The sequence below is a fragment of the Drosophila willistoni genome (assembly GCF_018902025.1).
Source record: "Drosophila willistoni isolate 14030-0811.24 chromosome 2L unlocalized genomic scaffold, UCI_dwil_1.1 Seg168, whole genome shotgun sequence".
In the NCBI taxonomy this organism is placed as follows: Eukaryota; Metazoa; Arthropoda; class Insecta; order Diptera; family Drosophilidae; genus Drosophila; species Drosophila willistoni.
This window is the reverse complement of record NW_025814047.1, coordinates 4,752,118-4,777,117: the sequence shown is the minus strand read 5'-3', so window position 1 is coordinate 4,777,117 and position 25,000 is coordinate 4,752,118. Positions and strand designations below refer to the sequence as shown.

The window sequence follows — 25,000 nt, the reverse complement described above, 5'->3', positions numbered from 1 at the left end:
GTGGTTAATATTTTGAAATTCTGGTCGAAGATATTGCCATTTCAAACACAGATACATAGGTTAGTTATAAAATGAAGTGTTCCATTTAAAATCTTAACATTGTTCAACTATGTTCTGCTTAGTTTGATAACCATTTAAATAATGCATAGGTCTTACTTTTAGAAAAACTTATTTAAAAGAACCTCAGAAGTTGCAGAATCAAAAGACGAAAGTCCAGTCACCATAAATTTAGTCACCACTTATTGTTAGTCGAAATATTAGAGCAAAGTATAATTTGTAATAAAAAAATAACAGTTTGAAATTAATAATTTTTGCAATTTTAGTTTTCAGAACTTGCAAAAGACAACAATTTCTCTATTAACGTGAATAAAAATATAATCTAATCAGATCCAGAGTAAAGCACTTTTTTCAATTGTAAGATTGAAAGATAATATCAATTTTATGGCAGATGATCTAATATGCTAATTAAATAATTAATCCAATGTATATTATCTTAATTTTTCTTTTTTGTGTTTAGTTATATAGCCAAAATTATGGTAAATGCAATGAAACGTTCAGATATTTACCCATTATGGACCACCGCTCGATTTTTTAATTAGCAAGTTTGTATGTTTTGTATTTTATTTGATTATATTTAAGGAAAAAATACATTTTATTAGTTTTATTTGTTGACTTTCAAAATAAAATACTACTTTTCCGCACTTGTAATTTTTTAGTGTCTATGTGGGGCTTTAAAAATATCTTAATTTGAGATCATATTTCATTTTAAAAAAAAGTTACACAATATCAACGTAATGTTTAATTCAAAGGAAAATAATGCACAATATTTTAATATAAGCTAAACCCTAGATAGACAATAAAATACACCGTTTACAAAATAAATATGACATCGAATGGGTAGGTAGATTTTGTACACAATTATATTTCTTGTAATTAGCAAATACCACCAAAAAAATGCACTTTGCATTGTAAAAGTAAAAATTATTGCAGAAAACATTTTAAAAATGTTTCAGGTTACGTTTCTTCAAAGAATAGAAAACGTCAGGTATTCCCACTTTTCAGCCCTTGAGCAACATTTTAAAACGTGGAAAAGATATATATTAAATAGATAGAGTAGTATGTGTCCTTAAAAAGTTTCTTTCGACACTCCTTGACTAAAACGACTCATTCATTTTCATCCTTCTCAGTTCGCACTGGCGTTGTGGCTTGGCCTATCCATTTTGTATTGTTATTGTTACCATTAACTCAAACACGCGCCGCATGCCTATCCGTTAGATACTTTTCCTATTGCTCGGCATTTTCTAATTGCTGCAGCTGGAGCTCAATATCTACCTAGCAATGTTTCACACATTGGCCCAGCTTAGTCTAAGATGTATACAACACAGATGTAGATATAGATAGGGATATTTTCGTTTTCAAGTGTGGGATGCTCTATTTTTAGTTCTACGCCATTGTTTAGACAAAATGAAGGAGTGAGTGAGCAGAGAAAAGAGAGAGTGAAACGAAAAACCCTTAATCCAGTGCACTGTTCTGTTTAGATAGACTAAGGCCAAGGCCGTCAAAAGAGGAAGTCTTTCTGAGTGACGACGAATCATTTGCCACCTTTTCTTGGAATTGGAGTGCGCAAAATGTAATATTTATAAAGAAAAGGAAAACTTTTCCCATGTGTGTGGGTGTGTGGGTGTGATGGAAGTTTCTTTAATGCATTTATTATTCATAACAACTTTTTCATTAGAAGGCAAAGACAAGAGGCACACACACACACCCATAGAGACACCTGACCGGAACACGTTTTGTTGGCCCCCATGTCTTCTAGGTCCTGGCAACAGATCTACAAAGGCATATGAAATAAATGGCTATCCCCCTCCAACTCCAACTCCATCAACATCACCTCATCCTCATGCCCTTTGGGGTCCATCTTCAGTGTCCCGTGACAAAGAGAGCGCCTGTAACTAAGTTAGTGCCCCCCAACTCGAAGCTCGTTTGGCTGCCGACGTACGTATGTGTGTGTGTGTAGACCCCAACAGCACATTGGCATTGTTTTTCTTTTCTTTTCTGTGTCGTGTTGTGTTTTTTTTTTCTCCTCTTTTTCGGCTGGTGCTAAGGTGTCGGAAACTTGTTCAACTTGTTTTCCATTTTACTATTTTTCCTCTCTATGTGTGTGTGTGTGTGTGAGCGTGTGAGGGGCAGTAAAAATAGCAACAGAACACACTCCATCTCATATGTGTGCAGCAGCAGGAAGCAACTAAATCGCCACTCTGTGAACTCTGTAGGACAATACGATTATCAGAGACAAAAGATTTGTAGGTTATACAAGAAATTTACTGGAAATGCCACAGACGGAAAAACCAAACCAAAATTTAAGGCATTAGAGGGAAGATTATCTTTAATTATGTCACAAAAAAATATTACGTAATGAAAAATTTAAAGTAGTTCAAGATGTTTGTTAAGCATTTTTGGTGCAGTTCAATTCTAGTGGACGATTTTTGCGCATTTTGACCTGGAAAAGTTATGTTATTTTTTAGGATGTTTTGCTGGAGCTTTTATTAATGGCAAAGTCCTTATCTCCATCTTTATATAATCTACACACAACATGTAAAAGGAGTATTTATTATTTCATCTTGTGATAAAAAAGATTCTTCAACTCAACCTATCTTTTGTTTTCTGTCTTTGATGCAGTTAGTTTTTTATATAAATAATTGTAAGAAGTCTTATGTTTTTATAACAGTATACTTATTAAAGTTGTGTCTGTCAATGCTACATACAACAATAAATATTTTTTAAAAGCTCTTCAAAGATTATCAAGCTAAATTAAATTATACAAAACATTTCGATAACGACTTGACCATAAAAGATACCAATAATTTAAAATTAAAAATAAAATTGCACTCTTAAAAATAAAAGTTATGCGTTGCACATACATCAATCAAATCATTATAAATCGTTCGTCTGCATTAATGCTAAGAATTGTTCCATGTGCTGAGAATCTATTTCATTCATTCTTCGATTGGGGAGCACGAAGTGCTTAAGAATGTGGGCAATGGTCTAGTTATTCTTATGGAATTTCAAATCGATCGTCTTATTTTACACATGTCACAGTTTATTGAGACTTTAGACATTGAGATCTGATTGTATAAAATGTAAAATGGTTCTTCTCTTACATATAATAACAATATTTTAGTTTGTTAGATTTGTTAACAGTTGTCAGTGTTTTCTATAAAAACTAAACTAAAGCAGCCTAAAATGGCATTAGGTTTATATTCAAAATGTCCTTCCGATCTTTATGAATATATCGAAATATGATTGTTTGTGAATTCACTTTACCAAGTTCTTATTTAGTTCTCAATCATTTATGATTTCATTTAACCATTAAAATCTTTTGATCCCTCCTAATTAGATATCTGTCATCAATGTTTAATTTTGAATCTAAACCGAAAGCACATCTGAAGTGCAAAGAAAGACCCCATGTAGTCAAATCGGAAAAGCTATGCGATGCTTGACTCTATGTTTAGAAATACATATTACACACATGTTAAAGAGTTCTCTGCCTTCAGAAGAGACGACTCCTTTGTCTGCCTTCCATGGCTTATCTTTAATTCTGTAGCTGGAGCATGGTGGGCCCACCAAGAAATTATCTCTCGTTGCACAAGACTAACGTCTCCATAAACGGATCTAATCTATATATTTATATACATACATATATACAATCGTGCATGAAAAGGTTATCACATTGAAACATTGCAGCTTCAGTTATCTATTTGTTTCGTTTTGCTATCGATTCATAGCAATTTATTGCCTCTCTATATTGTATTTCAATTTTATAGTGCACACAGACTCTTACATTTATGAGATTGTTATGGGCAATACAATATATGTACATACATACATATTTATATTTAAATATGCATTAAATTGTGTGATAAATTGTCAACTGATTGTTATGGGGCTCTTGCTCTATCCAAGCTGCTGATATATGCATAAATAATTAGAAATGCAACAATAAAATGAGTTGGCAAAGTTTAATTACGAAAAGTGCGACAGTCGTTGCACAATTTTTCGATTAGAGAGAACTGAATCCCCTTTATCCCCCCACCATCCAATCGACAAAAGGCACCCAGAAACGATTTCCGCCACAAAGCCATTGTTCTATAGAAAAAACGATAGAGAGAGAGAACTAAAATAGTTCCCCCAAAAAACAAAATATAAGGAATATATCATTGGGTAAAGAGGACTTAGGGGCAGTGTGTAGTGAGGCGGGGAAGTGACAAACAAATTGTGCAAATGGCAAATGCTCCAAACTCTCTCTGGCCACACAGTTGATATAAAATATATCGGTCCAACAAATGGACAACTGACTTTCTGGCCCCAAAAATTGAACTAAAAACAAATTTTCAATGCAGCAGCTGAAATTGACAGACGATTTGGGAGTACAAGGGAATGTGAATGTGGGTAAAAAGGAATAGGAAAAATAGATGGAATCAAAGCCTAAACCACACAGTGGATGAGTTTGAGATAATGGAAGAACCGATTCAGTTATTGGATTTGGCCAGAAAATATTCGATCAAATATTTATCAAATTAAAAAACAAATATTTTATTTAATTTAAGGGGTCGTCAGTAGAAACTACATTATATAACTACCTAAAGAGGCAAGTAAAAGCGTTTAGCAAAAATTAATTCAAACAAAAGAAGCAAGGAAAATATTGGTTTTGGTAAAGCAATATATAATTTCATAAAAAGGACCACATAAAACGATTTACTTTGAGAATATTTAGTTGCCCTTTTGGGTATAGAATCTTATCTTTGCAACCAAAAGACAAAAAAAAAGATAATATGGCGTCAAGTCTTTAGGTTGTCTGTGTAAGAAACATGTTTTAAAACGGAAAGCACAATCTTATGTCCTACAATAGATAGAATATAATCATTTTACACATTCAACTCATTAGCTCATCTTGTATATAACAGAGTAGTTTAGAATTAAAGAAACAAAACTTAAAACTTCTTGAAAGAAATCATATATGGATACAAAATTTTATGTTGCATTACATTTAGTAGTAATTAATATACCCATACTTATCTGTAAAAAGCAAAGCAAGGTTTTAAAGTACAACAAATCTTAGTTAGAATACTTTTGTGCACGATTGTATATAGTACCTAAAGGGTTATCTTCAATAAAGAGTGAAAATGTAAAATAAAAAACACTGTGATCCTAAGTTTTAAGTTAGGTTCAAATATATCTTTTTAAAGCATTATCCCCTTCTTTTGGAATTGAGAAAACAATATTCTGAATAAATTTTTAATTACGAAAGAGTTCCAATATGCTCAAGTATGTAATACAAATTTTAAGATAATAAAATTAGTCACTTTACGTAGATAATTTGAAGAAGTAAGTTGTTAGGGCTTGTAAAAACTAGTTCGGTTGATAGTATTATCCTTTACTGATAACAATAATAGTAAAATAGTCCTTTAAAACTTCATATTGACACAACTCTTAGTTTTTTGTTCATCTAAGTTTTTCTACTCGTCCCCCATTTGAAATTCAAAAATCAGATACTTTTTCTTAAGACCGTTTTAGCAAGTTGTTTATGACAAAAATCATTAAATCGTTAATTTTTAAAACAATTTGTTTGCCTTTTCTTAATGTAAGCCTGTCCTAAGCTGTCTCAATTACACACACCTCTGGCCAACTTTACTTGATTCAATATACATCTATATACATATGTATGTATATATGAAATTTTTTACTGAAAGTCTATTCTTGGAACGACAGAGTTATCCATTTGTATTTATTGCTTCACTAGCATTATTTAAAACAGGGTGTTGCCATCTACTTAAGATTGCAGCTCCTTTTTGCCACTCTCTGGGACTTAAACATCAACAAGTGTGAAGATTGTTGGGCTTCTGATGATTTTCCTGTTCCTTCTTGACTTGGCTGCCGTTGTTGTTGTTGTTATAGCTGATGCTGGTGCTTTCATAATATAAATTGCACAGCTGAGCGGGCAGCATAATCGCATGCAATTATGTTGGATAGAATCACAACAGAGCCAACAGAGAAAGAAGTTTCGCAAAACTCGCCAAGCAACTCAGCTGGAAGAGCCGGGCACAAGAAAGACAGGGAGAGTTGAGGATGCTCTGCCAACAAGCCGGCACTAACAGGTGACTCTCGGGCCTTGGACTGACTGTGAGTTACTCCATCGTTTTCTACCAACGGTTCCCTCATCCATTTAACCATCCATCCATTGCATTCTCTAATCGAGTATAGAACACAATGCAAGGCAAGTTGCTGCACTTTTTGCTGCCTTCGTTTGTGGTATAGTGTGTGTGTGTGTTGGTTTTGTTGCACAATCTTGTCTAACTTTGTTTAGTCATCGCCTGGTCAGGGCTAAATCTCTTTCATTCTCTTCTTGTCTCTTTTGGCCAGTTGGCAGTTTCCAGTTTTTCTTCTCTGTTGATTTTTGCCTCGTCCTTTGGCTGATTTTTGAGGCTCGCGAGCCTAGCAAGTTTGCCTAACTATATTTTGTTTCTTGTTCTCCTTTTTAGGTCCCAGTCAGCCAGCGTTCGTCGATGATTGCAATTGGATGCACATATTGCGCCTTGTGTGCAGTTTTGATCTATTGATTGTTGTGCCTCCTTCGCCTAAGTCCCAGCTTCGTCATCATCCAACAACGAAGCCAACGAAGAATCTTGGCTATTCCAATTTTTCGCCCGTAAGCAAATATTGCATTTTGCGTTTTCCAATTAAACTTGAACAAGCGAATATGGCCATATGGAAAACGAAGACCTTTTGTCTTTTTCTCGCACTTCAGAGGCTTTTGCATTCGCAGGATGAGCTTCATGCATCCTGCTAGATAAAGGAGGCAAAGTGTGAAATGAAAAAGTTTCAATTCACTCGAGAACGGATTGAAAACGACGAATCGAAAACGAACACTCGAACTGAGACCCACAATCTGAGTTGCATATGGCCAGCCAGAGCAAAATCAAACAAAGAACCGTAACTAGAACTTGAATACGTATCTCTTAAATGGCATTAAAACGAGAGTCAACAAACAAATGAAATTACCACTTGATAGTCTATTCTCCAATGGAGTACACTATAAGGATTTCCACTGATTAAGAGTATTTGAAATGAATGACATCAGTTTTGACGCAAATCAGTTAAAATATATGTAATTTTTTTTGAAAAGGAATAATATGGTCGACATATGCATTAATTTGACTTCTAGCTTTTGTTTCGAAATAAATTTATTTAGATCATTTGTATTTCAGTCACAAAACTTAGAGGTATAGAATAAATCTTTTGAAACCTTTTCAAAACGAGGTAAAACATGTTAATATTGATGTATGATAATTAAAATTATTAATATCTATGTAAAGTGTTTTATAATTCATCAACATAGAGTGAATCTTTCCAATAATTTCCTCCTTACAGTTATACTTTCTAGTTATGGGATAGAAATATGGAAAATTTGTGAACTATTTTAAATAAAGTAAAAAAGTGTTTGGAATGTATGTTAGGTTCTCAGATTTTAGTTAAGAATCAATGAGGATTAATAAATTAAAACTTAGATTTTACATCTTACCCTCAAACGATCATACTTTTTTTCGTGTGGCCATATTCGGATATCGTATTAATTATCAACTTAGGAGTCGAACATTTCCTTAGTGTCTTGCAAGTATGTATAAACTCTTGAACTAAAATATTATTGCTTACTAAAATAAATATGTATGTATATCAAGATTATGTGGACAACTGAAATGAAATGAAATTTATTACCAACATAAAGTTAACGCTCGTCAAAGTTTTTATGAACGTCGATTCCTTCCGGCTTAAAACTCTTTCACAAGAAATGAATAGCCCCTTAAATATATATGTATTTAAACGCGTTTTATGATCAAATGAAGACTAAAAGAGCGATAGGAATTATTACCTACATATACACTGTAGTAATATAGGCACTAATATTTTGAAAAATTGCTTCCTTAACAAGCATGGAAATCAGTGATTATATTAATGTTTTTAGAGAGAAGCCTATTTTATTTACAGGATTTATTGATACGGAAAATTATTTTATTTTCTATAAAATATTAAAAAGACATGACTTAAAAAAATCAAATAAGATACACCAAACAAATTGATATACTTAAACATTGTATAAACAATTATTTAAAGGGTATTAACGCTATTAACGCCATAAAATATGGAGATTGGAAAACAAAGGTAATTTATTTTTACAATCCGAACTTTATGAAAAATTTGTAGGTATTAAAAATAAAAAAGTTTATATTTTTGAAATAAAGTTAAAACTACTTGAAAAACACCTGAAAAAACATAATGTATTTTGTAAATAATTGTTTAAAAATATAAATAAATTTATGTTTTTATCGTTTCATGAAATTTTTCCCCCTTTTCGAATTTTCTAACTACTTACAAAATGTAATCCATTAAAATTGACTTTACAAAATGTATTAAAATGCTTAATAATATGTTGCAATCTTTGATATATGAAACCATTAACCAGAATAATCTTTAATATTTATTGCTTTCCATTTTTACAATCAAAGAATGATTATTGTTTGGTCGTATTGCAATATTAAAACTATATAAATCAATGGAATGAATTGGTTGTTGGAAAAACTCTAGTTCAATAAGTTTGGGCAAAAAAAAAAACTTCAAACTCAGTAATCAAAATTTTAATGATCTACAATTAGTTGATATATACATTATATACATATTAGTTCGATAATCTTAGCTAACTGCGGCCTAGAATCAAAACTGACCCTTGAGAGATTTGTGAAATTTTTTAAGATTTTTAAAGTGGTTCGAAAAATTAAAATCAATTTCCCATGTTGACTTCATGTTAACAATTCAAATGTTGTTTCCGTTCAGTTGAAAAAAGATTTAAAGAGTCGTAAACGAATGGCATTAAAAGTAACGTAGTTCGTTTATCTAGTCCAATGATTAAAATCTCAAGTACTGTACCTAGCATTCATTTGCTCATTCGTTCATTCATTCAGAGGAAACCATCATGAGTTTCTGTGAAAGTTTTCATACCCGCTGCCACAAAATAAGTAAGTATAAGCAATAATTCTTAGAAAATTTCATAGACCAACCCACCAAAGCAGTTAAAATAATAGCAATTACATATATGAGCGGGGCCAGGGCTAATAAAACAAGCAGCTAGAGAGATGGCTAAAGAGTATGAGTGAGTGAGTGAGTAAGACCGAGTGCTAAGCGCACTTGAATCGTATTTATGGCACTTTAAGAACCCTCCAACAGAAACTTCATCGTTTTCTAGCTGCTGCCCCATAATCAGTGAAATAAACCGAGGCAAAGAGACAGCCAGCCAGCGAGCGTGCCTTCAATTTAGACACGTGCAAGTCTGAAACATTGAAGGAGATACAATTTACAATTTTCATTTAGTTGCTTTCTTCTCTGCCCCCTTCCTTTGCCACTCCCTCCCATCCTTCTGTCTCTATGCCTGTGATTCTCAGGAAATGTTACAAGGCATCGTTTATCTGTAAACTAGTTTACGATAAATGCTCTAGAACTTAACTCTTGAATACAATAAATTAGTCATAGTCTCTGAAACTTCATACTCATAGTTCATACACTCGAAATTTTGTCATGCCAGACAAAGAGGAAGATGAGGAGACACACACAAAAAGATAATTGCCCAAAAGAATGAAATGCCGTGCACGTAGCCAGCTCGTTAATTCTGAGAACTCAAAAATCATATATGCATCAAGATACATATACATATATGAACAATAACCCCAAAAACCGAGACAATTAAAACATATTTTCTTTTGGCTTTTTTTTTGGACGCCACACGTAACCTTGGCTGCATTTTAATCATCATCGCCTCCGAGAAGTTGTCTCTGTCTATCTCTCTCTGTGTGTGTGACTGAGTGTTTTGTTCTTTTGATGAATTTCAACGAGCTTGTTGCACGTGCTGCACACTGTTAGCCACATCAATCAAATATAATTTATATAAGAGCAGACCAAAACAAAACAATTCGGGGCAAAGTAAAAAGCCTGCTCATCCATTGCTAAGACATGCTTGAAGCGTCCGTCACAGTTGCCTACAAAATAAGCACCTGAAGACACGTTAGTAATACGAAATGCATTCCCCGTTCTGTTAGCCACACTGACTCACACGGTTTCTTTTACTTTTTTCGCTTACACCGATTTGTTATTTGTATAACAATTTGAATTTCATAATTTACGAGCTCGGTTTATTTACAAGTAATTGATTTATGAGCAACAGCGAAAAAGTGACGTGTTGGTGACGAAACTTTTATACCCTTTGAATAAATACGGCCTTAGCTAATTATTTCAGTGGAATATGAGATGAATATATTACGAATTGATACTGATTCATTCTAAAGATGTTTTTACAACTAAGGAAACGACTAAAGTGTCAAATTACAGAAATTTGTATTTAGTTTTTGATTTTGTAAGATCTGGACTCTTATGTAATTAATTCGTGAATATTAGCCTACTCGACGTCAACCTTTTATGCTGCAAGAAAATCTAATCTATTGCATTATTTTAAAAGAATAACTACCCAAGAGACTTGGCTAAAGACTCCAAAATTGCAGTAACCAAACCATACCTTCAATTGCTAAAGCTAGTTGGGAATTACAACTAAATAAAGCCAAAAAAGATTGGCAAAACTTACAATATCAAAGTCTAACCCTTTTTTAAAAACTTTGAAACCCCTACACTTGCATCTCTTTATCGGCGAGAAGTAAGTACTCTTTTTTGTAAATTAGGAATATTTTCCATTAAATTTTTTACAAAGTCACAGGAAAATAAGGCAGACAAGTGACTAGTTATGAAAATGTTGAACTTTTCAACATGATATTTAGTTATGAAAAACCTCTAACTAATAGAGGCAGAGAATGCCACTGAAAAGGTTAGTTATCAATGGTCAGATGGTTACATCAAAATGACCACAAATGGATTATTGAACGAGTCTTTTAAGGAATGATTTCCATAAGAGAGCTGCAAAAGAAGGTCTTATGATGTTTGTCAACATTGAAAAAGTTGCTTCAACTGGCAGTCTAAGAGAGTTATTCACGTTGATCTAGATTAGAAATATATATGAGTAATAATCGGAAAAGGTTGTCTGCAAAAGTTGAAAGCACAACTATTAAAATCAATTCACAGGATTTGTGTGTTAACTTAGCCATGGAGAGAAGCTTTCTTCATATTCTTGTCTCTGAGACAATCGAATTGAAATACGAATCATTCGCTGTATGCGATTGGAATGTCACGAACTTGAGATAAGGATTTTCAACGCCTTAACACACACACACAGACACACACACACACATGTCACATGGTAAGCCATGTGAAGGGGGAAAAAAGGATAAAGAAAAAGGGTTCAATGCCATGACTCAAATCTTTTAATTTCTTTATCTGTCTCTGTTGTCTTTTGGTCTATTTTGTGGCTTTTGTTTGAAATGCTAACAGCTGACACCCACATACACACCAACACACACTAACGGTTCGACACCCATCCATTATAATGATGAATCCAAAGGTTGGCATTGTATTTACAAAATATTTATGACAAATGTCTGGTATATAGAGCTCGTAATTAGATAGTCAAATAATTGAATAGAGGCAAAAAAAGAAAGAAACGGAAAATCAATGGCCACCTACCCCCGCGTTGGGAAACCTCCCTCAAGCTCCTTCTAAGCCAAAAGATCGACTAGGAAAAGGAAATGGACTCGAGCCCGTCCATTAAATTTGTCACCCGCGGCTAAGCTAAATGTCAAATAGTACTCACACACACACACATACACTGCCATTCGCACACTCACACACACACACACACACACACTCGGAGAGAACAATAACAGCATCAATTTGACACGTACAGGCGCTAATGATGGGAATGACCAGCCAACTGAGCGATCGAATCGAATGTCCCAACCGCTTCTACATGCCCACAATAACCACCCAGGACCTCTAAGTCCCTTTAGGAACTTTTGACATCCTGCCTGTCGCACTGTCAGTTTCCACTGGTCTCAGTCTCTCTGTGTGAGTGTGTGAGAGAGCTGACATTCTAAGAGTCGACGACTGCCAATTTAATTCCCATTGACAAAATGCACAATTGCTGGACGTCGCCCCCCTGCCAAGCCAAGTCAACCTTCCCCTTACCCACATCCCCGTTAGCCACATTGTTCTCGTTGTTGTAATTGTTATTTCTGCTAGTGACAGTTCCAGAAACTGTGAATGAGTGAATGAGAAAGAGAGAGATAGATAGAGAGACCTCTACACACTTGCTATTAATTATTTTAGAAAATCGCTTGTAATAACAATAAATTTATACAACCCACTTTGACAGACGGCGACTGAACCACCCCACTCCACCCCACCCCACACCCGTCACCCATTGTCACTGTCCCCTTCCCCGCAATTCTAAATGCAATCTCATCGTCGTCTTTTGATTTCTGGGTTTTTCAACTAATTTCTTTATGGCCAACAACTGTTAAATTTTACACGACATACAAATATTTGCCCATGGCCAAGGCAAATACAATTTTTTTTTTTTGTTACCAAATGCAATCAATGCAAATGTTTGCATTGGGTTTTTAGCTGCCGCCGACTGTGTCTATCCACCCAATTCCACGATTCCCCCTCTCCCTGCCATGCTATGTCACGGTAACTCTGCCGTCAAGGTCCCAGTCAATGTACCCGCGAGTCAGTCAGTCTACCCAACCACTTTCAATTTTTGATGGCATATCGATTTAATAAATTTGCGTGCGGCTGTCCCTGCGACAATTTGATTGACAAGTCCTTTCCCCTTCCAATTTTTGCAACCGACTCTCAGACAGACAAACATTCAGTGGTTAGACAAAGTTTATTTTTATGTCGATTTTTAAGGCACACAAATTTTACCTAAATTTCTATCAAATGTTTCGGTTTCTAAATACAGACATGGAAAGACCATTTTGGTATCAGAAATGTTAAGTCTCATTAGCCTTTAGATTTAGCAAAAGAAGGAAAAATTTGGTAGACCTTCTTTCTATCTCACGTCTATGATTGCTAAATTTTCACTTTGTTAAACCTCACTGAATTTATACCATTTTAAGATGTACTTGGATCTAGTTGGATAGAACGTTAAAGTTAATAACCATTAAGAAGTGTTTTTTGGTTGATTTAGGTTAAAATATAACACATATTTATTAAATTTTTTATTTATTTTTATTACACATCAAGTCTTTTAATTCTCTTTCTAAGATTTCTACTGAGAGCAACGAATTTTAAAAGACTTCTAGAGGCAAAACCTTGTCGGCAACTCTCTAATCAGTTTTCGTAATAACCATTTTTGCCATACATATGTATGTGTTTCTAATCTAAAAAGGATTACATTAAGGATAGAAATCAAGTTTACGAAGAACTGCTCGATTCCTAATAATCAAGCGTCAAGTAGACTACTATTTAAAGAAAAATTATATTAAACTTTATAATATCTAGGAAACTTATATAGGTAGGTAGGTCTAAGAAGTCTGAAACAACAATTGCATGGCTTATATGAGTTGCAAGTATTATTACTGTAATAGAAATCCAAACTGATATACCCCTCAATAGGCATCTATCAATCTGGAAGCTTAAGTGCTTTAAGCCATAGAAGTTCTCAAATATGTACACAAAATCTCTGCATAACTCAATATACTGAAAAAAATGTAATAGACTTTTACACATAATACAATATCAGATAATCTTAGATAGATCATAGATATTAGTCAAGTCGCGTTTCAATTGACGCCTTCTTAAAAGCTAGTAATTATTAGTAGAATAATTTGTATTTACTTGGCAAAATTATGAAAACATTTATTTTGTGAAGTTTGTAATCTAGCTGCAAGTAAAAGGTTTATACCAAAAAGCCATGATTAACTAATATATACATAGCTTATAAAGTTGAAACTATAAATTCAATGTCCTGAATTCAATTGTTATTAAAGGTTTGCGGGACCTTTTAAATATGGTTTTTCTCTAACGCAGAGTAATAACTTGAAGATAAGTTTTCATTCTTGAGATTCTAATTAAACTATTATGTTAATCCTACACGTTTATATACTAAATTACCAAATATTTATATGCTATAAAAAAAATACGATTTCTTTGATTTATAGATTCTTTTCTATTTACCATTTGCCTTCCCATGACCAATTAGCTTCATGATTATTATGACTTGCACACAGCGATTCTCTATAGTTGGTCTAATGCCACTATTTTAGAATAGTTTTCTGCATTATATCCATCATAAATCAAGTGCTGCTGCTGCTGTGATCAAAGAGCCATGGACAGCAAATTGTTAACATCCGGGTAATTTAAATACCAAAATTATAAATTCTTCTGTTTATCACTCTCTGTTGACTACCCAGCTGGTAGTAACGACGCCTTCAAAATAAAAGGTGGAAGCAGCGACTCGACAACAATTAAAATTAGAATTCACCAAAAGAAAAGAAGGGAAATAAAATTATATATTTAGGCGCGCTTAATTATGGCTAGAGAGTTAGATAGATAGACCAAGTATCTAATGAAGGTATTGGAAAAGGCGTTGACATGCAACCGATAATTAAATTCTAAACAAAGAAGCCGAAGAGCGAGAGTGAAACAATGAGACAGTTCCCACATAATAAGGATTTAGCAATAAAAACTTTTTGTGTTATGTAAATTTTACCCCCGAGAGGCGGGTCCGGACCCGAACCCGGACCCCTGCTTGCCTGCCTAAGAGTGAAATAAAAGTGAGACCTGGGATCGCAGATCATCAGTCGGGGGGACCTGAATCTGGGATCGTTGCGTTTGGCGTGTCTGTGCATCTTGAGCGGGAACTATTACTATTCCGTTAGTTCACCCAAAAAAAAAATAGAAAAGGGAAACGTGTACCCGCACATAATGCGTGTAAAAGAACAAAAACTAAAGTGTCAACTTTTGGGTTGTCTGCCTGCCAACCCCCGCCTCCTACTCCTACTCCAAGTGCAACCCCAACCCCTCGACCTTTTCCATGTGCATTTGCTTTCTAATTTGGGCACACGCTCCGCACTTCTCACCAAAAAAGAAGGAAACAACAAAAGGGCCAAGTGTGCAGTGGTAGAGGGGGGGAAAAATGGCATTTCCGCTATTCACACAAGAACCATTCGAAAGCAATTTTTCAAAATTGAAATTCATTTCATATATATTCAAGGGGAAAGACCAACCAACCAACCAGCCAGTCAGCCAGTATTTCTATAGCCCATTTCGTATCTATGACAATGTATTGGCGAATAAGATCGTTTCGTTCAGATAATGCTGGCCCAGCAAGTGTTGAAAGTTGCCAAGACCATATACATAGGGTGACAATTGCTTACCAGAGGGAGTAATATATACATATACATACACATATACATATTTATATGAGGCAACGAAATTCTAATTAGTCTTAGATCTTTTCAAAAGATTTGCAGGGCTTTCCGATACGAAAGTGGGCTATAAAAATTGATGTGATATTAAATGAGAATGGAAAATTCGTAACGCATTTCAAATAAGATTGATAAAAGTTGGTAAGAATAGATTCTTAAATCTATCACTAGAAACGATTTTTGTGACTTTTCATTGGAGTCAAACATTAAAGAAAGTTCAATAAATGTCAACCACCACGAATTTCTATATAATTATTTGCAGTTAAGTTTTTGCTGGAATCTATTGGTAAGCCAAATTTCAGTCCATTTTACTGTTCAAAGCAATGCTCAAGTTGAAAATATTTTCTAAGACACAACTATTTCTTTGTCCCTTAAATTTCTTAATGTGTTTTACACACTTTCATGACGATTCTTTAATGAGCAAGTATCGTTCTTTGGGATTCATAAACAAGTCCTATAGGATGCATGGATATCAGAGCTTATACATTTATATACTATAAATAGTCCTGAAATTAACAAAAATTATTCTTTTCCTTTGAGGTTTCTAATTCTTATAAGCAAAATGAATTTATTTCTTCTAAATTCAGTCATTCAAAATATTCTAGTATATCTTGTATTAGAAATTTTTAGGACACTTTCAAAACATTCTTGTTTACATACATTATTATAATTATTAGCAAGCTTAACTTAGTGGCTGCAGGAAATTTCTGTGGGAACAGAGTTTCAATGTGAGACTTATGTGTGCCAAGTATGGATGTTTTATTAGTTAAGAATTAGAATTATTATTAGTTTGTACCCAGAGCAGATTATGTGATTTTTCGAAAGCGCCGATCGAAAGGGTTTGTTTGTGATTAGTTCAGATTTTACATTCCGATGACATTTATTTTAAAAAATTATTTTATTTTTATTGCATTGTTTTACTTTTTACTCAAAGTAATATTAAAAGAAAAAAGTTCCAAGAGCTGGCCAATATTTTGTGCTTTTCAACACCTGAAACAATTAGTTATAAAAACAATAATTAAACGAATTTGTTAAACCTTTCAACACATTTTTGATTTCAGTTTTAGCATGAGTCATTCAAGTTAGTTCTTCCTCCGAATTGCACTATTTCACTCAATCGTTCTCTGTAATAATACAATGGACAAACCTGAGTCATCCTCTGGCAATTGCTTCATCTTATGTCTAACTGCCAATTCTTTGGACTGACTTTCAGGGGCTCAACAAAAGGGTAAGCAGCACAAATCAACAGAAAGTTTTACAATATCCCTCACACAAAACGAGAAGAGGGAGTTGTACACACATCCACACAACTTCTCAACCCTGCTAAAGAAGCTGTAGATGGACCCAGTGACTTGGTATCTCTTGGTAACTACAAACAATGAACTCATAACTCAAGTGACACTTTTTAACTTGACTGCATTTCATCATGTGGCACATGAGCGCATCTCAGTCTCCGTCTTTGGTTCTGGTTTTTTTTTTTCTGCCTTCTTGTTTTGTCCAACAATATTCAAATTGAGTTTTTTTCCCGTGCAACTTGCCTGTCCGTCTTCTTACTCGGTGACTGTAGTCATCCATCGTTGGAAAGTTGGAAGTTTTTTGTTTTTTGTTGTTGCCTGGTATTTGTTAGTTGATAAAAGGCCAAGCCATTATATGCATGGCCTGGCTGCACAATTTGAAGTGGGTAAAAATTTGTATGCATGTGGCTGCCATAACAACGTTGAGTCCGGGGTCCAGATCTAACTACGACGATGACGACGACCCCAACTCTCCACCTCCAACTCTTTGGACTGACTCCAGCCGAGCGACCTTTCAATTCAAAGTAGCTGAACAACAACAGGCTACAGATTCTTCTTTCAAATTGTCATTGCCTTACCCTGGCTTTGGCTAGGGCTTGGGTTTGACTTGGTCCTTCACAGAATTTCTTGGGCTTTCGTTTCATATGCGACATACAAATTTTGTTGTCTCATGTCGTTTGGGGCTTGTCAACCTGCTTTGCCTCTGCTCAGTGTGGTTTCTCACTCTCAGGCTCTGTCATTTGGTGTCGAGCTACTACTAGAGTTCTCCAGCAGCTCAACCCCTTGCCAAGTGCAATGAACTGGGTTTTGCCTTCTCCATTTCTTCTTCTTCTTCATCATCATGCATTGCAGGCAACATGGCAAGGCTGGCGGCGTTGATTTATGTTACATCTACTTGGTTACATTGGCTCTGGATGCCTCTCCGATCGCCCAACCCATCCATCCATCGTCTCCGTCCGTCGTTTCTTGCCATTAAGCGCAGCTCATATGTTACCCACACACACGCACACACACCGACACTCCGACTCACTCCAACAGAAAGAGAATCTCACACGTGAAAATGATTTATTAGCGGTAATTGGTGTCACAATGTTCAAAAGAAAAGGAAAGGAAAGGATGCCCATACTACGTCCCGCATTTCACTGACTTTAACTACGACAACTTCAACTGTGTCTCCATCTCCCGGTTGGTTGGTTTGCTTCTCCGTTTGCTACGTTGCTACGCATTTCGTTGTTTCATACTGGCTCTTTTAATTATCTTGATTTTAAACTTATTAAAATTGACAAATGATTTTCGTAGACAACATCGTGGTGGCTCTGTAGGAAACAGGTTGTCAATGGTTCCTTCCTAGAACCAAGCACCACCAAAACTGAAACCAAGACACACACAGAGACACTGCGAGACAGAACCAGAGATACAGGCAGATAGACATATAGAAAGAGAGAGAGTTGATAAATCATGGAATGCCGCAATGAGGCAAGTTCATGTTGCTCATGTTCACATTTGGTCGACTAATAGAGCTCAGATATTTGTTGCAAGTATCTAACTGACTTCACTCGAATTTATATCGAATTCCTTTATTATTGTCATTTCGAAAATTTCATGGAAATATTGGGTTGGGTTCATTTGCTTGGCCTTGCCTCAGGTTAGAACTGACCACACCTTGTGCACGTTGGAATATGTTTGAATGCAACAAACTTTATTTTTTAAGGAAATTTAGAAAGCGACACTTACAATTTATTCAAAAAGTATATACAAGTACAACAGCACCAAGACATAATACTTCCATGTCTTTCTGATACCAAAACTTCTTAATCATCTTTATTATGACAAGCTCTCTTGCATAGAACTGTGAAGTAGAGGAAATTCGCCTCCTAGAGAATTTTTTATTCATCTAAAGAACTTATTTATATATTTTTTTAAAAAGCGAATTCTTGGACTGTTATTGCATACTTCAAGGAACAAAAATCCCTAAATTTTCCAATATACGCATATGCTGAATGCGAACATTTTTGATGGCTTTTGAATCAGCGAAAACTAAAATCGTGAAAGTTACAAATCACAAAAAAAAAAAAAAACAAAATTAAGAAAAAACTGGAAAATCCATTCATTAGATTAGATGATTATTTTCTATGGTCAGGCTTAAAGAAGTAATTTAAATTTTGAATTGAATCGAATTGTCTTTTCCTCATTGTCGAATTATTTTTCAAGACTCAGATTCAGCTTACCCATTTAATCTATGTAAATGAAGTTAAAGAATATGTCGTGTCTTTTAATGAATGACACTTAGCATCTGTTTAGAAAGTGTGTAGAAACTTCGTTTTTGACATTTTTGACAATTGTTCACTTACCTTTTTCCCTTCGATACTCTTTCACAGTCTTTATGAATGAAAAATCAATTTCCTTTTCTGTTTTTCCCCTCATAAGTTTAACAAGTCAATTAGAAATGCAATTTATAAAATTTTGCTTTACTGCAACATGAAAATATTGACAAGTTTATTTCATAATTCACCAAAACCCTAAGTGTCCTTTTTGCTAATTAGTGATGGTTGTTCGGAAGGGGGAAAGATATCCATCATGGTTTTATCTCTTACTGCCCTTATGCCTTATGATGTCCAGGGACTGCCTTGTGCTCCTTAAGGCACATGGTAATCTTGAATGCGGTATCGCAGTCATTGGATCCCTTTATATCCTTACAGGCATTGACCCCGGAGGTGATTTCATCCATGTTATCCTTCATTTGGGGCACATTCTTAAGGGTGTTGAGCAAAGCTTGGGCATCGAATTGTCCATTGGCCATATGACCCTGTTTCTCCATTAAGCATTTGGCATAGCATTTCAGATTCTCCTTGGCATTGCTCTGCATGCCGGCAGCCATGAATTCCTTCAAGTCTGCCTCAGTCACTTGTGTCTCCTGCATACATTGCTGCATCAACTGATGGAAATTGGGATCAGCCTGCGGGGGGAGTAACATTTGTCTGATTAGCACCAAAAAAAATCAATCCCAAAGGAAATTCTTTCAAATCACCTGAACCAATGCCATCACAATGGTCAAAGAAACACAAAATAGAATAGTTGACTTCATTTTTCGGCTTTGTTTGTTTTCTCTTTTGGCCCAACTCAACTCGACACGACTCTTTTGCCTCGACTGTCTCATTGGGCCGTTGGGGCTTTTTATAAGGCACAGAGAGTACAGTAAATTCAATTAAAGCAATTAAACTTTTTGCTAAATTCGAGTTGCGAATGGAGAGAGAGAGAAATAGAGAAAGAACAAGCCCCGAATTTGATTACGCACAATATACACAATTATTGCACAATAATTTCCCTTTTTTGATTGTAATTATATTTGTATTTTGTGTATGTCGTTTGGGGACAGACGTAGGGTGGAGGGAAAGGCCACCCCAGGGACACAAATCCGCATAGTTAGGCACAATTAGTCGTTTGCTCGAATAACAAATCAATTATTTATTTATTTATTGTATTTCGGCAATTTTCAGGCTTTGTTCAAGCCTTTTTTTGTTGTCCCTATATAAATTATTCAAATGGCATTTTGTTTTTCATTTACCTACAATTTGTTGCTCTGCTCATTATGCAATTTATAAATAAATAGGTATATATTGTGAATGGCCATTGATATTATCAGAGTTTCCGATTTCGCTAATGTAGGTTTATTTATAACTAAAGCTGATGACCAATTGACAAGGTCAACAAATTAAATTGCCAAAAGACCACTGACAATTAATTTAAGTCAAAAGCGTAACGAAGTGATTTTGTAATTCTATTGTGACATTTATGAAAGTGTGTTGAAATATGTGAAATTAACACTCAATGGAATCCAAAATGATATCCATATTAAAATTATATTGAAAGGCAGAATTGACGGTCGATTTGAACTACTTGAAATTATTCACAAAAAAGTTGTTGGACATTAAAGAGGCGTTTGCCGGTAAGTTTCAGTGAAATCATATAGAAAATTGTTTGTCCGAATTTGAATAAAGAGCAATTGTAAAAAATAATGTTTCTTTGCTTCTTGATTCAATCTAAATTACATTTATTCGTAATTCTATTAGTAGAAATCTACGGCACTGCATAACCCAGTTAAATTTAATTTAGAACTTGCCAAATCAATTCAATTGAAACCTCGTTCGTTGTCTATATCCATTCTAGTTCTTTCCTCTTTTTGTTCGCCCGTCGTATTTAAAGTGCAGGAAATTCAATTTTTACCTATGTATGCTGCTGAATGTCATTATTATATAGATATATAAGTTTCGATAAAAATAGATATAAAAACTTATATTTTAGCTTTATTGCATAGCCACCGATAGAAGATTAACAAATATTTCTTAAATTAAAAGGAATATTTGACTATTTACTTCAATAAACTGAAAACATAAATGTAATATGTAGTATTTTGTAAAGAGACACAAATGCAGATTCACGATAAAAACTTGTGAAGGATATCAAAACCTCATCGCTTTGCATTTATCGTTTTCTTTTCAATAAAAACGAAAACATTTCCAAGTCCGTATATAGACAATCATTCTTTTGATGACATTTGCAATATGAAAATATTTAATATTTATATATTTCCCATCTTTCATAACAAGGACAACATAAATTGCACAAGTTTATTTTTGTAAAGTCCTGTGGGGATATTTCTATGATATCCAAGAACAATTAAACCGACTCTCACCCAACATATTGAGCCTCCTTTTTAGTGTTGATATATAAAATAACTTCCATAATTCTTGTACAAATTCAAATCAATAGACAAACAATACGTTTATTTGTATTGCAGGGCAACTGCCAGATACACGTTCCTACTACCTCAACTCCGCCTATCTACACACATAACAGGGCTAAAAGCAATGCTGACAGTTGAAATAATTTATGCTTTTGTTATAAAATGTGCACCTGCCTCCTCGAACGACACGCCTCCAAGTTAAAAGAAGGAGATGAACGCCATTCACCAACTGGAACCAATGGAACAAGAAAGAGTCGAAGAATTTCTGGGCCAGGATAAGCAGCAGCAGCAGTAGCAGAAGTAAAGGACATGGCCATAAAAAGGGCAAAAAGGAAGCCAGGTGTATTGGCCCACTGAATGAATTGCTGAGTAACCAATAATGAAGTAAAACTACTACACTCACAGTCAGTCTTACTGAATGAATGTGTCATTGTGGGCACAATTCCACTGTCAGATGCATTGTTTTGACCCGATTTACATGGACCGAGAGTCGATGATATTACAACTGAGTCTTGTCTAGAGTCCGTTTTATAAATTACAAAGGGCCACCACAGCTCAAACTGGCATGCCTTGGCCCCAGCAGCAGCAACCAGACGACAACCAGATGACAGGACGAAACAAAGGCCAACGTTAATGAGCCAAAAGAATGGCGCGAGCCGTAACAAAACGTAGAGAGGGAGGGAGTAGAGCAAATTGTAAGAAAGCAGAACTGTGTCACAATGTTTTGACACAGACACAGAGATGGAGTGAAAGAGAAAAGGAGCCAGAGAATACAAAAAGAACAGAAATAGAAAGACACAGAGCCAGCAGGAGGACTCACAGGACACAACCTCGAAGCTAGTTAAGCAGCAAAAGACAAAGTTGATAAAATTAGATTTGTATGGTAAATAGTTTTCTCTCTGTGTGTGTGTGTGAGGGGTGAGAGAGATGACACAAAAGAAAAGGAAGGAAGGAAACCAAAAAGGAGGAGCAGTAATCGCAGTAGAAACCCAAGACGGGGGGGCAAAAGTTTAATAAATGTATAAAATTAATTAGCCAGTTGAATGTTCATTAACAGCTGGCAACAGGGAAAACAATAACACCAAAGAAGAACACCAATCGAGACAGTCTCTCTGACAACTGTGTTTTAGGTGCCATGCTGTCACTTGCTGCTGTTGCTGCTGCTTTAAGGCCGTAACTGAAACCTCAGAGATGGCTTTAAAAAACCTAAACGAAACCTTTAATCATTTGATTATGTCTCTTAACAGTGACCATAATTAATTTTCCCATTGAACATTTATTTTTCTCTTCTTTCCCCTCTTTCTTTTTCATTTTTATTTTGGTTTTTCTTTTTTGGCATTTTCACACCTCCCGCTGCATTTCGGAACACCCGCTGAGAGTGACAAAAATCCAACAACAACAAAAAAGAAATGAAACGAAAAGTGAAAACCTTCGAAAAACGTATGTTTGACCTTTTCACAATTGCAAGCCGCGTGAGTTCTTTGTTTGTTGCAACTCGGAGGGGTTTTTAGGCCGCTTTTGAATTGTTGCAGCGGTTGAATGCGATGACCACAAAAGTATCAAAAGGAAAGGCAGTTACGCTTACCCTCTGGTAAGCGAGAGAGGAAAGGGAAGAAATGAAATCAAAAATTTATATTTTATGCATTGTGGTAAAGTAATTGGATTTTTGGGGGAGAATTTCAAATTATTGGGAAATGTGAGAGTGCGTGTTTTTCATTTTAATTTTTTGGTGTGAGAGCCAAAAATGTATCAGGACAGGGAATGCGAAATGCTGAGAAACAATAAAACCAAAATCGAAATAGTCAAATCATTCTTATATAACCGATGTGTAAACAGCACCTTTCACTAGATAGAGTATCACGTTTATGGAAAATTCGTTGTTTAAGAGAGGAAACTCAACACGTTTTTAGTAAATCAAACAAGCGATTCACTTTTACATAATGGAATTGAATGTTTCTAAACTTCAGAAGAAAATAAATTTTTTGTTTCGGAATACATTTTTGTAATGAAATCCTGTTTAAAAAACTCATGCAATATTTTACATCAATATTAAGATAACGGACCTTTAAAAATATGACTTTTAACTTATACTTTAAGTATATAAAGTTTGCAGAAACTTTTCAAATTTTGTGTTTGATTTTCAACTATGTTTCATGTGAGAGATACTGCTAATTCGGATATTTAGTGTTAGATCAGATATTTAGACCTAAATTTACTAATCCGTTTCTTATTCATATTTTGTTGCTATGTAAATTGAAATTTGTTTAGAATTGTTTTCTAAGTTCTAAAACTTCGATATAAATTTGATTGCCATATGCAGCCAATCCTTTTTGCTATCTTAAAAAGAATTTTATCAAATTTGCGACTTTTCCGAACCCCTAAAATATATATTCTTGATTAGGAATAATGGCCGACTCGATACCGCCTTGTTCGTTTTCCTTCCTCAATAAAAGTCCTTAACGCCGTATTAAAGATATTTTTTACTACGGATAGGTCAAGTTTTTGATCTAACATATAGTGCATACATATATGACATAGAAAGGATAAATCGAAAAAATAGAAAAACTTTTTTGTTTTTTAATCTTAACTTTGTACAAATGTGTTTTGCCCCTCATCACTGAATATTTTCAATCAAAATTTTATATTTACATATATAATATGAGTTGAAATTATGACCGACTCGGCATCGAGTGATCAAATTAATAAAATGAATGATATTGATAACTGAAATCGAATTGAATTAAATTGAATTGAATTGAATGAATTCAAGTGCTAGAAAAATAGGTAAACACACTCATTTGTTCAATGAATAAAACAAAGGAATATACATAAAAAACAAAATTCAAAATATAAAATACGGCTTTAAACAATGAAGCAGAATTTACTAATTCTCTTCCTTTTACAAAGTCTGAACATACGAAAAACAGACCACAAAAAATCCAAAGGCCAAGCAAATTTAACACTTCATCATATTCTAATAACTTTAAAATAATTCTTATTCAATTTAAATTTCATTTCAGAAAATATCACAATAAATGCTTACTGTCAATGACTTTGGCTTCCCTCCATCGCCTTGAAAGAGAAAATTCTGAAATTAAATTCTGTATAATTTGAAGTCACACCCGCTAAGCTATTTTTCGATATTTTGGACAGCTAGTAATTGGAATTGCAAGTGCTAGAACTCTCAGCATTTCGAATGATTCGCCAGTCAATGACATACACTCAAAGGCACACCCAAACACACACCCACACACACACACTTCACTTGAGTTCAAATGGTTTGGGAACGAAGAAAAATCAGTGAAAATAGAGAAGAAAAAAAAAGAAAAGCGAACGCACAGAGTTATTGAAATTAAACATCAAATGTCACAGGCAGTCACAAAGCACAACGCAGGCCAATTCGCTGTCTTCACAGGAACGAGTACGCACAAAGTCCTTTTACATGCATCCATTCGCTCTTTCAAAAAAAAGAACAGAACACAAACCAACGCAGGACATAGGGGTGTAGAAACGGAGACAAAAAAATGGCTGCCTGACAAGCT

At 34.7% G+C, this 25,000-nt stretch overlaps 1 protein-coding gene across 1 annotated transcript; it reads right to left on the bottom strand.

Annotated features, from left to right (window-relative positions):
- Nucleotides 1–19,231: 19,231 nt before the first annotated feature.
- On the bottom strand, nt 19,232–19,799 carry LOC6640881 (general odorant-binding protein 56h). Its single transcript, XM_002063816.2, has 2 exons — nt 19,743–19,799; nt 19,232–19,670 (listed from the first exon to the last, which is right to left on the bottom strand). The coding sequence occupies exons 1-2, from the start codon at nt 19,797–19,799 to the stop codon at nt 19,314–19,316; spliced, it is 414 nt and encodes a 137-aa protein (XP_002063852.1). The 3' UTR covers nt 19,232–19,313.
- Between the last annotated feature and the right edge of the window lie 5,201 nt (nt 19,800–25,000).